Source organism: Canis lupus, chromosome 7, assembly GCF_003254725.2.
Source record: "Canis lupus dingo isolate Sandy chromosome 7, ASM325472v2, whole genome shotgun sequence".
Classification (NCBI taxonomy): domain Eukaryota; kingdom Metazoa; phylum Chordata; class Mammalia; order Carnivora; family Canidae; genus Canis; species Canis lupus.
The window spans coordinates 16,262,311-16,275,045 of NC_064249.1; the positions used below are offsets into that span (position 1 = coordinate 16,262,311).

Here is a 12,735-nt window from a genome sequence, read left to right on the forward strand (position 1 = left end):
GACTTGGATGACACAGTCAGTCTCAACAAACATCATCTGTCCTAGAAAAATGCCCTACGTGTTAAGAGGAATACGAAATCCGGGTCCTCCTTTTGCTTCTATTCCACAGAACATTTATTGAGCACCGACTGTAAGCCAGCAACCGCACTAGATGTGGGAGTAGAGAGCGGAACCGAGCCTCCAAAGGGAGACCAATCAACCAGCGGGGGACTCCGGGAGTTGCTAGCCCGGGCATCAGGAAGTTGGGGGTCCGGCCTGGGGATGGGGAGGCAAGGGAAGGCGAGTCAGCCAAGCAGGTGTGTTGCAGGGGGGCGCGCGCCGGCCCTCCCAGGGTGGAGACGGGTGGGCCCCAGGCTGCAGAGCACCCCGCGCTCGCTCTCCTCGCTCAGGGCCCGACTGATGCCTGAGTCTGTGCACTCGAGGCCGGGGCGCGCAGTGGGAGGAAGGGGTAGGTAGGGTGCTGCGGCTCGGGCGCGGACCACCCCTGGAGAGAAGCAGGGCTGCGGGGAAGCGGGCACATTCCTCGGGCGGGATCCCTGGGCCGCAGCCTCCGCACCACACCCTCTGCCCGGGCCAGGTGTGCAATGCAAGCTTCCTGCGGCGGCGGCGGCGGCGGCGCGGGGGGGCGGGGTGGGCGGGGGTGGGGGTGGGGGTGCGGGTGCGGGGAGGGTGCTGGGGGGGGGGCGCCCCTGCCGCGCGGTGTGTGCTGGGTTTGTCTGCCTGCTGAGGGCTGGGTCCTCCTTATTCACAGGTGAGTCACACCCTGAACCACGGGCTCTCTTCCTGGCAGGACTGAGTCAGGTAGAGGAGGCGATAAAACCACCTGATCGGGGAAAGGCAGGCGGAGCGGCGCGGCGCGGAGCAGAGCGCGAGGGCCGGCGGGGAGCGCGCCGCGGCGGGTAGGACGCGCGGGGCCCGGCCATGCCTGCGCTCTGGCTGCGCTGCGGCCTGTGCCTGGCGCTGCTGCTGCCTGCGGCCCGGGCCTCCTCCGGGAGCCAAGGTGAGTCGGGCAAGCGGCGGGCGCGGGCCCGGGCGGCCTCGCTCTGCGCACCCCGGTCGCTCAGCGCCGCCCCGAGCATCCCCGCTGCGGCGAGGCGAGCTCCCTGGGGCTCCCCCTCCTCCCGCCTCCGGGGGCTTCTCCAGATGCGGAGCCAGCCCAGGGGGTCCGTCCTTCCTTCTTGATTGCTCTTGGGACCGGTGGGCCCCGGCTGGATCAGTCGTATCAGTCAGTAATCCGTTGGCCTATACTCTCTTTTCCCGTGATGGGTTTTGGTGGAGATTTTGGTGGGCATGGGTTCTGGTACCGGGAGCCCCACGAGGATGGGAAAAGGAGCCTCTCCAATAATCCTGCTGGAGACCCCGGTTCGTCTTTGGGACGGGAACTGAACCTTAGGAGTCTTGGCGATGCTTTACTTTTGCATGACGTTACTTCTGAGAGTGTGCTCACGTAGTATTCATTCAACAGGCATTTATTGGGGGCCTGTGTCATAGATCACTTGATCTTAACCTCGAGTGTCCAGCGGCTGTCATGTCCGTGAGTTCAACCCACTCACTCATGTAAACAAAACTTGCTGAGAACCTAGCAACCGTTTGCTATCTGCATGTGTCAGCTATGACAACACCTGACGGGGGTTTTCCTTGTCATTTAGTTTTACAGATAATATCTGCTTGTATAATTGCCTTCAATTTTCGTATTTCTATTGCTTCCTGCACCTGATGGCCTTTCAATAATCATTTCAATAGGCCCAAGAGCCATTTTCACACATGTGAATGTACAAACACGAGACAATGTTCATGTATGCGCAGAATTATCTTAGACTTTCCGTAACTGGTTGGCCTGAATTAGATTTAAATGGAATGGATATTTTAGCATGTGTTTGAATGCACTGATACCGTCCTTTCTTTTTTTTTTTTTTTTTTTCTTTCTTGGAATTAACTTCCAACCCATCATCCCTGACTACCATGTTAAAAGTCATTTATGAAAATAACCATGTAAGTAAGGTTCCCTTAGAGTTAACCTCATGAGAAACTTCCTAAAAGTAAGGAGAGTCTCAGAATATTAGAATTCCAAGGGACCACTTATGGATCAAGTACTATATCCTGTGGCTTAAAATAAGAAAACACAGAAATGGATTGCACAAAGCCACACACGAGCTATTGGCAGACACATCTGGCACTTGATCTGGGGATTCTTAGGCTGGAGCTTTTGGGACTAGATTGTAAAAGTAATGAAGGAGCAAGTACATATGTCTTACATAATGAGTAATATTGAACCAGTTTTCCCATTGGCTATGGTTAAGCATTACTATGTTGTGTTAGCATTAGATAACAGAAATAAATATGTAGGATTTTATCAGTTATTTGATGAAATCAGACTCAGGAGGACAGAGCTTGGGCTCTTCTCAAGGATATGACAAGCTCTGAGTATTCCATCTGGACCAGTAAGTCAGAACCGGTGTTCAGTCTCATTTCTAGACTTTCCAGTTCCTTGGAGATGGGCTGCTTAAGATATTAGGCTCCCTCCTCAAAGGGCTTCATTTTGGGGTTCAATGAGAGTGAAAAGTTTGGTGTTAGGCTAGAGCACCCTTGCTTATCTGTTCACAGGATGCTGGGATACAGCGTAAGTTGGACCAAAGTATGAGATTTGCCACTTCCCAGAGTGACCTGCATCTGGGCATCCTGTGGGCTGCACCCGTGAGAGCCTAAAGCAATGACATTGCTTCTTGGTTGTTCCCTTGAAGGTGAAATCATGGTGTTTAGATATCATCAGTGAGACTTTCAGCTAAAGCACAGGCTTTAGAGTCAGCTTGACCTGGCTTCAAATTTTGGCGGACTCACTTACTAGTTTCTTATTAGTAATCGTTTAGGCTCCTCAGCTTCTTGAGATCTTCTTCTTTGCCTGTTAAATGGAAGCAGTAGTACTGTGCAACCTCGCAGAGTTGTTGAAAGGATGAGGAATTATTGTAAAGTGCCTTAAAATGCTTGGAGCCACATTTCTTTTTTTTTTTTTTTTTAACCGCATTTCTTTAAGAAGTCTGAAGCCAATGGTGCAGGTATAAGTAGTGAACTTGGATATGCAGAGATCAATAAGCAAGATAAGGACTTCCCTTCAGGAGTTTGTATGAGAGAATGTGGCATGTAGCTCCATTGGTCTGGATCACAGGTCACACAGATCACATGACTAGAGAAGGGGCAAGAAGTCAATTGGAATGAGACTAGAAATGTAGCCAAGATCCGGGTTGTGAGGAGCCTTATGTGCCAGGCTGTGCAGTTAGGATAGTGACCCACAGATCAAGAAGAGTTGCAGATGGTGTATAAGCAGAGGTGGGCATAGTCAGATTCATGTCTTAGACAAGTCACTCACTGACTTAGAGGAACGGAGTTGAGCTACGAGAGGGCAACAGACGGCCATTCCAATAATCCAAATGAGAGGTGACAAAGGCTTTCATTGTGGTGGTGGGAACAGCAAAGTGGAAACAGATTACAGAGATATGTAGGAGGTAAAAATGAAAGAATTTGGTGACCCAATTGAGTGTGCGTTAGTTATAACAGTAAGGGGAAATCATGAGCAATAAGCAAGAGTCCAGGACGGGTCTGAGGTTTCAGGTTAGTGTGATTGGTTAGACAGTGATGCCATTAAAGGAAAGGAGAACTCTAAGAGAAGGATCAGATTTGGGAGCAAGGTTGGGTAGTGGATGAAGAGGAAGCGGTGAGCTCCTACAGGGATCTGTTGAATCAGAGACCCAAGTGGAGAGGTCCAGCAGTCCTGGGGAAGAACTGGAGCTATGATTTTGAAGTTTAGAACAGTTTGAAATATAAAATGGGGGATACCAAAGGTGGAAAGCAAGCCCTGACAACAGATGAGATTACCTTGGGACACAGAGGTAAGAGAAACCTCAACACTTATCAAGGAGATGGAGAAACAATGAAGGAGAACAAGGAGGAATGGGCTTTGAGGTTAGAGAACATTATCAAAGAGGAATGTTTTGCTAGCCCCAGGAAAAGCTGCAACGATGTAGGTATAATAAAATGATATTTAGATATAAAAATATGACTATACAAAGAATGAGGATAAAATAATCTTGTTGGATTCAACCATAAGATAAGTTTTGAAGCAATCATTCTAGAATAATGAACTCAGGCTCCAAGATGATTATAGAATATTAATCCGGTTTCTCCCATGGCCCGATACTGGAAAAGAGGTGCTGTGGATAGTGGAAGGGACCCCTGGAAAGGCTTATACTCGCTCATGAATTCTGTTACTTAAACTCTGGAAATGCCACAGCATCATGCATACAGGTGCAGGCCTGCCTTCAAATCCTAGCTCTGTCATTTCCCATTTGTGGGGTTTAGGCAAGCTACTTCCCCTGCTACTCAAGTTCCTGATCTCTAAGATGAGGAAAATAACTTACTGTGATCATTACCTATAAAGCGCTTTGCACAGTGCCTAGGAAGCCCTCACTAAGGGTTTAGTATTACTATTACATAACTAACTGCCCTGCCAGTGCCAAATATCAATATATTGCCTTCTGAGTTTTAAGTGATAACGTTTTTGAAGAGGTGCCTTTCAGTAGTCCAAGAAAGGTGATGAGGAACCCTTCTGCTCTGCCTAAAATGAATCCCAAGTTTTTCCTAATGAAACAAATGGAATTCCTGACAAGGGACTCAAAGCAGATTGGAATTCCAAAATCAGACTTCATAGCGTTTCTTATCCTTGTCTTTTGTCAACCACCAAATCTCATCACATATAGATTCATCGAGTCTGTTGCCCTCTAGAACATGCCCATATGTAAGAGCATCCCCACATAAGCTGGTCTCTCACTTCTCAATAGAAGAATCTCCCCCAAATAAGGATTTGGCCAACCGAATTATGAAAACATTTAGCAGTGTAGATGCAGTGGTCACCTGTCTTTTTATGCTTAATTTAGCATATTAATTCACAAACCCATTTAAAATCCATGATTTCTAAAATAAGAACTTACAAGTATTAATTTGTAAATTCACATTTCATGAACTAATTCCATTCAAACTCCACCTTTGCATCTAGTGCAACTTGAATACAGGTTCTTCTTCACTTAGGACTGGGTGACTTGAGATATAGCTCGATTTGAATTTGCTTCTGATGCTGTCACCGGAAAGTACACCATTTTCAAAATGTCTAAAAGATTTAAAAATTATCCTTCAACACACATTGTAGTCTTCCCAGCATAATCATCATGAAAGGTTTATTTATGACAACTTTCGGCACTCGCCATTGTGAGATAATGAACAAGTATGAGAATTGTGTTCAACAGCCTGACCTCTACCTTACAGATAAGTGTCTAAAACATTGATTAACATCATTTCAAATTAATGTGTCTTCCCCAAACACTATTTTAAAAATAAAAACAATTGAAAAAGTGCCCCGTACTAGGAGAGATTTTGAAAAGACTTAAATGTGACCTTCCCCACCCCCCAGAAAAATAACAACCTCCACCTTATTATATTCAAGTATGTGCAATAAATAAGAGTCTAGAAGTTAGAGTATTTGCTGGGAATTCCTATGAAGACTTACATTTTGCTGTCCTGAGCTTGGGGCAGCCATTGGCTTAGCGCCACTGGTCCAAGGAGCTGAGGAAGAAGGTTGGTTTGTGATCAGTGTTGAAGGGCAAGTCAGGAACATGGAATTAAGTTGTCGAGGCAATCTTGGGAATATTTTTCTCATTTAAGATCTTAGTGGCTCAATTATATAGATTTTTTTTCCTAAAGAGATTTCCAAGGACAAGTCTTGAATCATCTATTACAGACCAGTGTAGAAATAGGAGTGCCAAAGATTCTAGAATGCTCTAATTTAGTCACATATTAGGCCTAACGGATTACTGAATCATTATTGGACTGTGTTCTAATATAATAACCTCCAGGTACATGATGTAACATTTGAATCATACCTAAAGCCAAAAGCTAAGTCTTTTTTGTTTCTGTGAGTGACTGTATGTCTGTATATATGCCTCCCCAACAAACATGTGCTTCCTTATGTCACAATTATGAAAGAAGAAAAGGATGGTGCCTCCTCCAACGCTGATCAATGGAAAGGCTCGTCTTTCCCTTCTGCTGTATCAGAGGAGAGGTGGAGCTCACCTGGCTAATAGTGTACGTGCCCTGGCCTTCTTCAGGCTGGTCAACCATTTACAGAATTCCAACTGTTTCTTTTCCAGTTTTTATTTGTATTAATTGTTGTCAATATTCACATTCTAGAAAAAATTAAATTGCAGCCAAGTCATTTCCCATCTTAATTTGAACATTGGAAAATTTTTTCAAATCTTTATTTAGCTGCACATAGGTGGGACATTTTTTACAAAAAGGTTTGCACATTTCCTGACTATTTTCTCTTCCTACAGCATCATGGTACTAAATGAGAATGGTCCTCAGACCTTAGGTTCTCGACAAGAGCCTCTCATTTTGTAGATGAGGAACATGGTACCCAGGCAGCAGGTAAAGGAACAGTGCAAATTCTCACAGTTAGTTATAGCAGAGCTGGGCTCTAGCATGTGTAATCCTCCTTTATAGATGGAAACATTGAGGCACAGAGCAGTGATTGCCTTGATCAGAGCCATGCGCTTAGTCACAGGACCAGATTTCAGTTGCTAGTTTGATGTTCTTTAACCAGACAGCTTTTTGGCTTATTTCTAATTCTTATTAAAATTTTTCCTTTAAATTAATTTCTAGACTTGATGGAATCTTGATCTATTATAAGAACATCCCTATATCTCTAGCAAAGAAATCTGTGTCTTGTTTATACAGAAGTCTCTGTTTGTGTATGTGGTTCACTATAGCGGCCTTTCCTTCAAAAATGTCAGGAGACCATGGGTTAGAACCAAACACAAACTCTAGTTTGTGGGGCATTGACAAGAGAACAGATTTTAAATGACTAAGTTTTCTCTCTCTCCCCCCCCCCCCTTTTTTTTGGGTTCAACTCTGTTGTCAGGTTTTCATGCAGCTTGAAACTGACCAGGTGGCTCAGTTAAAAGAAAGAAAGAAAGAAAGAAAGAAAGAAAGAAAGAAAGAAAGAAAGAAAGAAAGAAAGAAAGAAAGAAGAAAGAAAAGGACAGAGAGCCAATAAAATATAAATTTAAATGATTGAAAAACTACATTTAATGTATACCATGAAAAGCATTTTAATACAAATCAGAACTTTCTTTTTGGCTTTTCTTCACCCAGATTCCTCATATACAATTTTTTCCCCTTTGGTCCTCATTGCTTCATGTCACCTCCAGCTGTCCTGAACACTCTAATTTTCTTTATTTCAGCTGCTCTTAAAAGGGCATAGGATGCCTTTTGGTGAGTTGTGCAGAAAATGTTTGGTGAATACCATACTCTTTGAAGTTAGTCAAATATGCTCCCTCTATATTGAAATGCTTTTCTTTATACATGATTTCATAGAAATCCAGAAATCACTATTTGTGTGGTCAGAAGGATGTGGGATTACACTGGGGTATTGAATATTCGCATATAGAATCTTTACCATGCATACTCACTGAGTCTCCATACTATATCTGACACCAGTTGTCTTGGCCTAGAGCTCTTACTGGGGCCAGGTATAAGTAAAGGAGAAACTCTTCTGTATCTCATGTCCTAATCTCTTCCCTTTCACCTTTGAACTCACTCAGACTGAGCCATCAGTTTCCTCCTTTCCCCTGAACTCCTTGGCTGCTTATATGACAATTGGTGTCCCTAACTCCCTATTGATTGGGACTTCCTTTCCCTCTTCCTGCTCTCTGCCTGGGCCCTGATGGGCTGTTGGGGGAAGACATCTCCAGGTGTAGAGTGTCCTGACATAGGCCTTACCAGGCCAAGTGTCTGCAGTCTACATGCACTATTTCCAAGTCTAGGTTGTAATATAATGTACTATGGTCTCTTAGTGAAACTAGGTGAGTCCTTTTAAGCTGTAATCATTCAAAAGGAAAATGTGGGGATCTGAGTTTCATGGACTCTCAATGACTTTAGACTATTAAGAGTATGGTGGGCCTGGGTGGCTCAGTTGGTTAAGCATCCAACTCTTGCTTTTGGCTCAGGTCATGAACTCAGGATCCTGGGATCAAGCCAGGCTCCATGCTCAGTGAGGAGTCTCCTTGGGATTCTCTCTCCTTCTCCATTAGCCCCTCCCTCTGCACACATTCTCTCTCCCTCCCTCAAATAAATAAATCTTAAAAAAAAAAGTTCAAAAAATTTGTCCAGAATTCTATAATCCAAAGTTGCCTGTGTCACTAGAACAATGACCTCTATGCTTCCTTTCCTTAGGGCACTTATTGGTGTAGCCATACTCACATTGTCTGGGCATTTACATATCCTGGGAAAGGAACAAGTCAGGGAGGATACACACTGGTCGTCTGGCTGCGTTGGATTAAAAGGCAGCTATGAAAAATGTGAGAGAAAAAACTGACTTCAGTTAAAAAATCCTATAGTGAGGGAAGTGCCATTTCAGTTTTTAATTTTAATTAGAACACATATTGTGACAGGCCTTAAAAAGATAAAACTGGAAGCAGACATTCACACATTAAACCATAATATTTCAAGATCCGTTGAAATGAAGAAATGTTCAGAGAAACACACTACGTCTTGGAAAGAAAAATCTCATGAAGGAGGTTTTAAAACTAGAAAATACTTATGAGCATTTTCATCACCACATACAAGTTTAATATAATAAAAATACTCATCATTTTGAGTATCTCAACTTTGGAGACTTCGATTTTTGCAAATAGGATGATAGCTACCAATGCCTTTGGCATCTACCTAACTGATAGAGTTCAGGTGTATCATGCCTTTGACTTTGTAAGTAATGTGCAATTTGAGTATTTGTAAAAATAGCAAAAGATACATCGGATTGTATCTTGTTATTTAAAGGACATTTTCAATAATTGCTTTTTTTCTGAAGATAAACATTTGCCAGGTTTTGGTGTTTTTTAAATGTGAATATACTATTTTCAACGTTGATTTTATTTGCCACTTTCAGTCTAGTGCTTCACATTGGACTTCCTGTTGAAAAACCTCATTAAAGCTGACTTCATGGATGGACACTTGCTATCTTTGAGCATAAAAATGTCATCAGTTTACAGGAGCCCAGTTCTTTGATTCAGAGGAAGGGAATAATATTGAATAATATTCAATAGGACAAGTTTTAATTTTTAGCGTAATTGCTTTGAACAAACAATAGGGAAGATGGTGGTTGCTATGTTAGCTCAAATCGCCTCTCCCCACTATGATGTTTTTCCCTTTACAGAGCAAGAACTTGAAGAAGCAGAGGAAGTAAAGACATAAAATGAGGTATAAATGACATGAATGGGAGAGAGGTGAAGATGTCCCAGTGGGGAGTGTTACATGAAATTAGGTTGGAAAAGTAGGAAGTCTTTGTAGCAATGTTAAGGAATTCTGGTCTTTATCCTAAAAGTAAAGGAAAGGTGCTATAGAATTGTAAGCACAGATGTATTGTATTTTGGAAAAGTTTTGGACTGCTGGATGGAGGGAAGAGAAGTTGCAGGGAATTCAGTGAGAGAGTACTGTAAGGCGAGAAATGGTAGGGGTTTGCTCTAGGGGGGCTATTGTGGACATAGACTTGGATGGGCTTGAGCTGTTCAGGGAGTTATATCAGTAAAATTTGGTGTTGAATGTAATGTGGGCCAGTAAGAATGATGGAGAACCCATAGAGATAACTTCCAGCCTTATGGTTTGAAGGGATCAGCTATGAGTCTGATCTTAAACATGTTTTGTGTAGAGAGTTTGCAAGGCATCCGGTTGGAAATGTAAAGCAGATGGCTGGTCTGAGGTTGAGAATGAATTCTGGGCCAGGAGGTACTATGGCAACCCGGTCCACATCTTTCATGGTTATCCAAGCCCTTGGCGAGAGAGTTCCAGAGTGAGGCTGGAGCTGTGGAGGTTCAGGACTGAGCCCGGGGCACCCCCAACATGTAGAGTAAATGGAAGGCAAGCAGCCAGGAAGACTTGGGTGGGGGTGGGGGTGGGGTGGGGGACCAGGTCAGGAGCCAAGGGGAGACCTGACATTACGGCCTCATAGCATCCAAGGGAAGGCAATTTCCAAAGGGAAGGAGAGGAAAACGTTTGGTGCCTCCGAGAGGGAACAAGGAGCACAAAATACTGGAAAGGAAACGCAGGGCGCCCACCTTCCCTCTAAAGAAGGCAGAGAATCGAGTCCAGCTCTGCATGAACTCACCCACTGGAGAGCCCGGGGAGCTCACTTTACAAACCGGCTGCGTGGAACGGAGTCAGCCTGAGCTCGCCGAGCAGCTACCGGGGGCGCGGGCGGGCTGGGGGTGAGGGCAGCCAGCACGCCCTGCCAGGTTCAAACACGACGCCCAGATTCCTAGCCCCTGAGATCGGTGCCAGCACAGTGCACGGCCCGTCGAGGCTGCCAGGCCCCTGCAGGCGGATCTCAGGTCTCAGGCCTGGGACCGACCTCATCCCAGGCCCCTCCGCTGGCCTTGCTCTGGCCTTGCTGTCCTTGGAGTCGGGCAGGCTCTGGGCTCGGGGACCACCAGCCCCAGCACCACCACCGGTGCGCAGGCGGTCTGGACATGTGGCTCCTCTGCTTGAGAGCGGCCTGAAAGTCTGAACTATCTGTCTAACTTAAACTATCACCTTCCTCTGCAATTCTTTCTGGTCCCATCTCACCATGCAATTTTTTTGCAGGGGGGTTTAAAACAATAGCTTTTTAAATTTCTGCTCAGTGCCATATGTGCCGACAATGAAAATTTGGTGTATTGTATTGAGAAAATTTCAGATTGGGTCCCTGGACTCCTGGGAGAGTTCTGTGTGTTCAGGTGCTGTGTTTTGGCTTTTCTTAAGAGTCAGACTGCCTGCCTGCCTCCTATCCATCCATCCGTCTGTCCCAGTCCCATGCCCTATGTTAGGTATGGTGGGGATACGAACGTGGAAAATGCTATAGGGGAAGTAAGTCAGGTACACAAATAGCGAGGACACAAGACAGAAAGTGATAAATGCCAGGATGGAGGTGAGGATGGAAGCCTGTGGGCATTCAGAGGAGGGCGAAGCTGTGGAAGTGCCAGCAGCAGGGGCCCTACCCCACCTCATTTATGCTCTGGTCGCTGTGTGGATTTAGGGAGGGTGGGAGAAGGTAGTGCTCCTGGCAAAGGAAAGAGCAAGCCTTAGAGACCTGTGGTGGGAAGAGAAGGTGGTGCTTTCCAGAAGTCAAGCGAGGGTCTGTGCGTTGGAGTCCAGAGAGAGACAAAGAGGAATGAGAAAAAGTTGGAGAGGTCAGCAGAGCCAAATCTGCAGTTCTGAAAAGAGCTTGGATTTTTAAATTTGTTGTTACTTGTTAGAGCACTAAAAAGCATGGTGATCCCATAAATGGCACGGAGATGGAAATCAGATCACGTCGGTGAAAAGCAGAGCATGTTTTTAAGTTTAGAACAATAGAAAGAAGATCTGCTTATACACAAATGATCCCATGAATGCCAAGAGGTTAAAATTTCTCGTAATTGCTTGCGATGTTTCCTGTGGGAAATCTGAAATGGGGTCTCGATGAGGGGCCGCCAATGATGCTCATTATTCCAAGGCTTTGCCACAGTACAACCCTAGGAAGCATTTTCGGTTTCCTTTCATTCTCCTAAGGATGCAGCTTGGAAACAGCCTTTGCCCTGTGCTTCCTGCCTCAACCTGTTGGAGTGAGGGTGGGAGTGTTGTGAAGTGAGCCTGAGGGGTTCTGCACACCTCGCTCCATTGTTTGCAGAGGGCTGCCAGCTTCTCGGATCTGTGTCTGGGGGCACGTGGGTGGTGGTGGGTGGATCAGCCTGTGTCTGGCTGCCCGGCGGGCTTCTCTAAGAAGCACCTTGAGGGTCAGCGACTATGTGCTATTATAGTTATTATTATAATAAATACTTAGGTGCCAAAGTAGCAGCCACAGCATAGTCAGACACAAGAACCACCCACACTTTACTAGACTGAAAGAAATATGTGAAAATCTGAGTAAAACGACTTGGTTTCATATGTGTTGACACAGGGCTTGGTGGTCAGCTTGATGAATCTCATTCCTTTAGGTGGGGAGAGAGCCTTGGCTGACAGATACCAGGATTTTGGGGGGGGGGTGGACAGAGGGCACAGAGAGAGGACATGAGAGAAAAGCTCGCAGAGATGTCCCTAGCTTAGAAAAGTACAGTGCAAATGAATAGTCAAATAAGAGTAATGGACGGGACTTGGCACGTAGGACACTGAGATCAGTGAAAGAGGGAGAAAAAGGGACACCTGGGTGGCTCAGTGGTTGAGCATCTGCCTTTGGCTCAGGTCATGATCCCGGGGCCCTGGGATGGAGCCCTGCAACGGGCTCCCCACAGGGAGCCTGCTTCTCCCTCTGCCTATGTCTCTGCCTCTCTCTGTGCATCTCTCATGAATAAATAATATCTTAAAAATAAAAATTAAAAAGAATAGAAAAGAAGGAGGGAGAAAAAATTGCCTGCCTTGATTCTGACACCTTATAAGGCTTTGGGTCTGTTCAGGGTCCGAGAGTGACTTATTTCTCTTCTTCTTCTTTTTTTTTTTTTTCCTGCAGTAATAAGTGAACACCAGTTCCCAGACTCACGTGAGGGTCCATGGTGAAATGAAGTAAATGTAGGTAGTGTGACGAACGTTTAAGAAAGCCCATTATATATTAAATGCATACATATTTAATATCTTACCTGACAAAATAAGACAATGGCATCTCCCTGTTTTGAAATCTTGCTGGCTTAT

At 45.1% G+C, this 12,735-nt stretch overlaps 1 protein-coding gene across 1 annotated transcript in view; it reads left to right on the top strand.

Moving 5' to 3' along the window:
* Window positions 1-788: 788 nt before the first annotated feature.
* The window catches only part of LAMC2 (laminin subunit gamma 2), a 56,226-nt gene continuing 44,279 nt past the window's right edge, over window positions 789-12,735 (top strand). Inside the window, exon 1 of the mRNA XM_049112145.1 lies at window positions 789-1,000. Coding sequence (XP_048968102.1) covers window positions 922-1,000 — 79 coding nt within the window. The 5' untranslated portion in view covers window positions 789-921. The remainder of the gene's footprint in view (window positions 1,001-12,735) is intronic.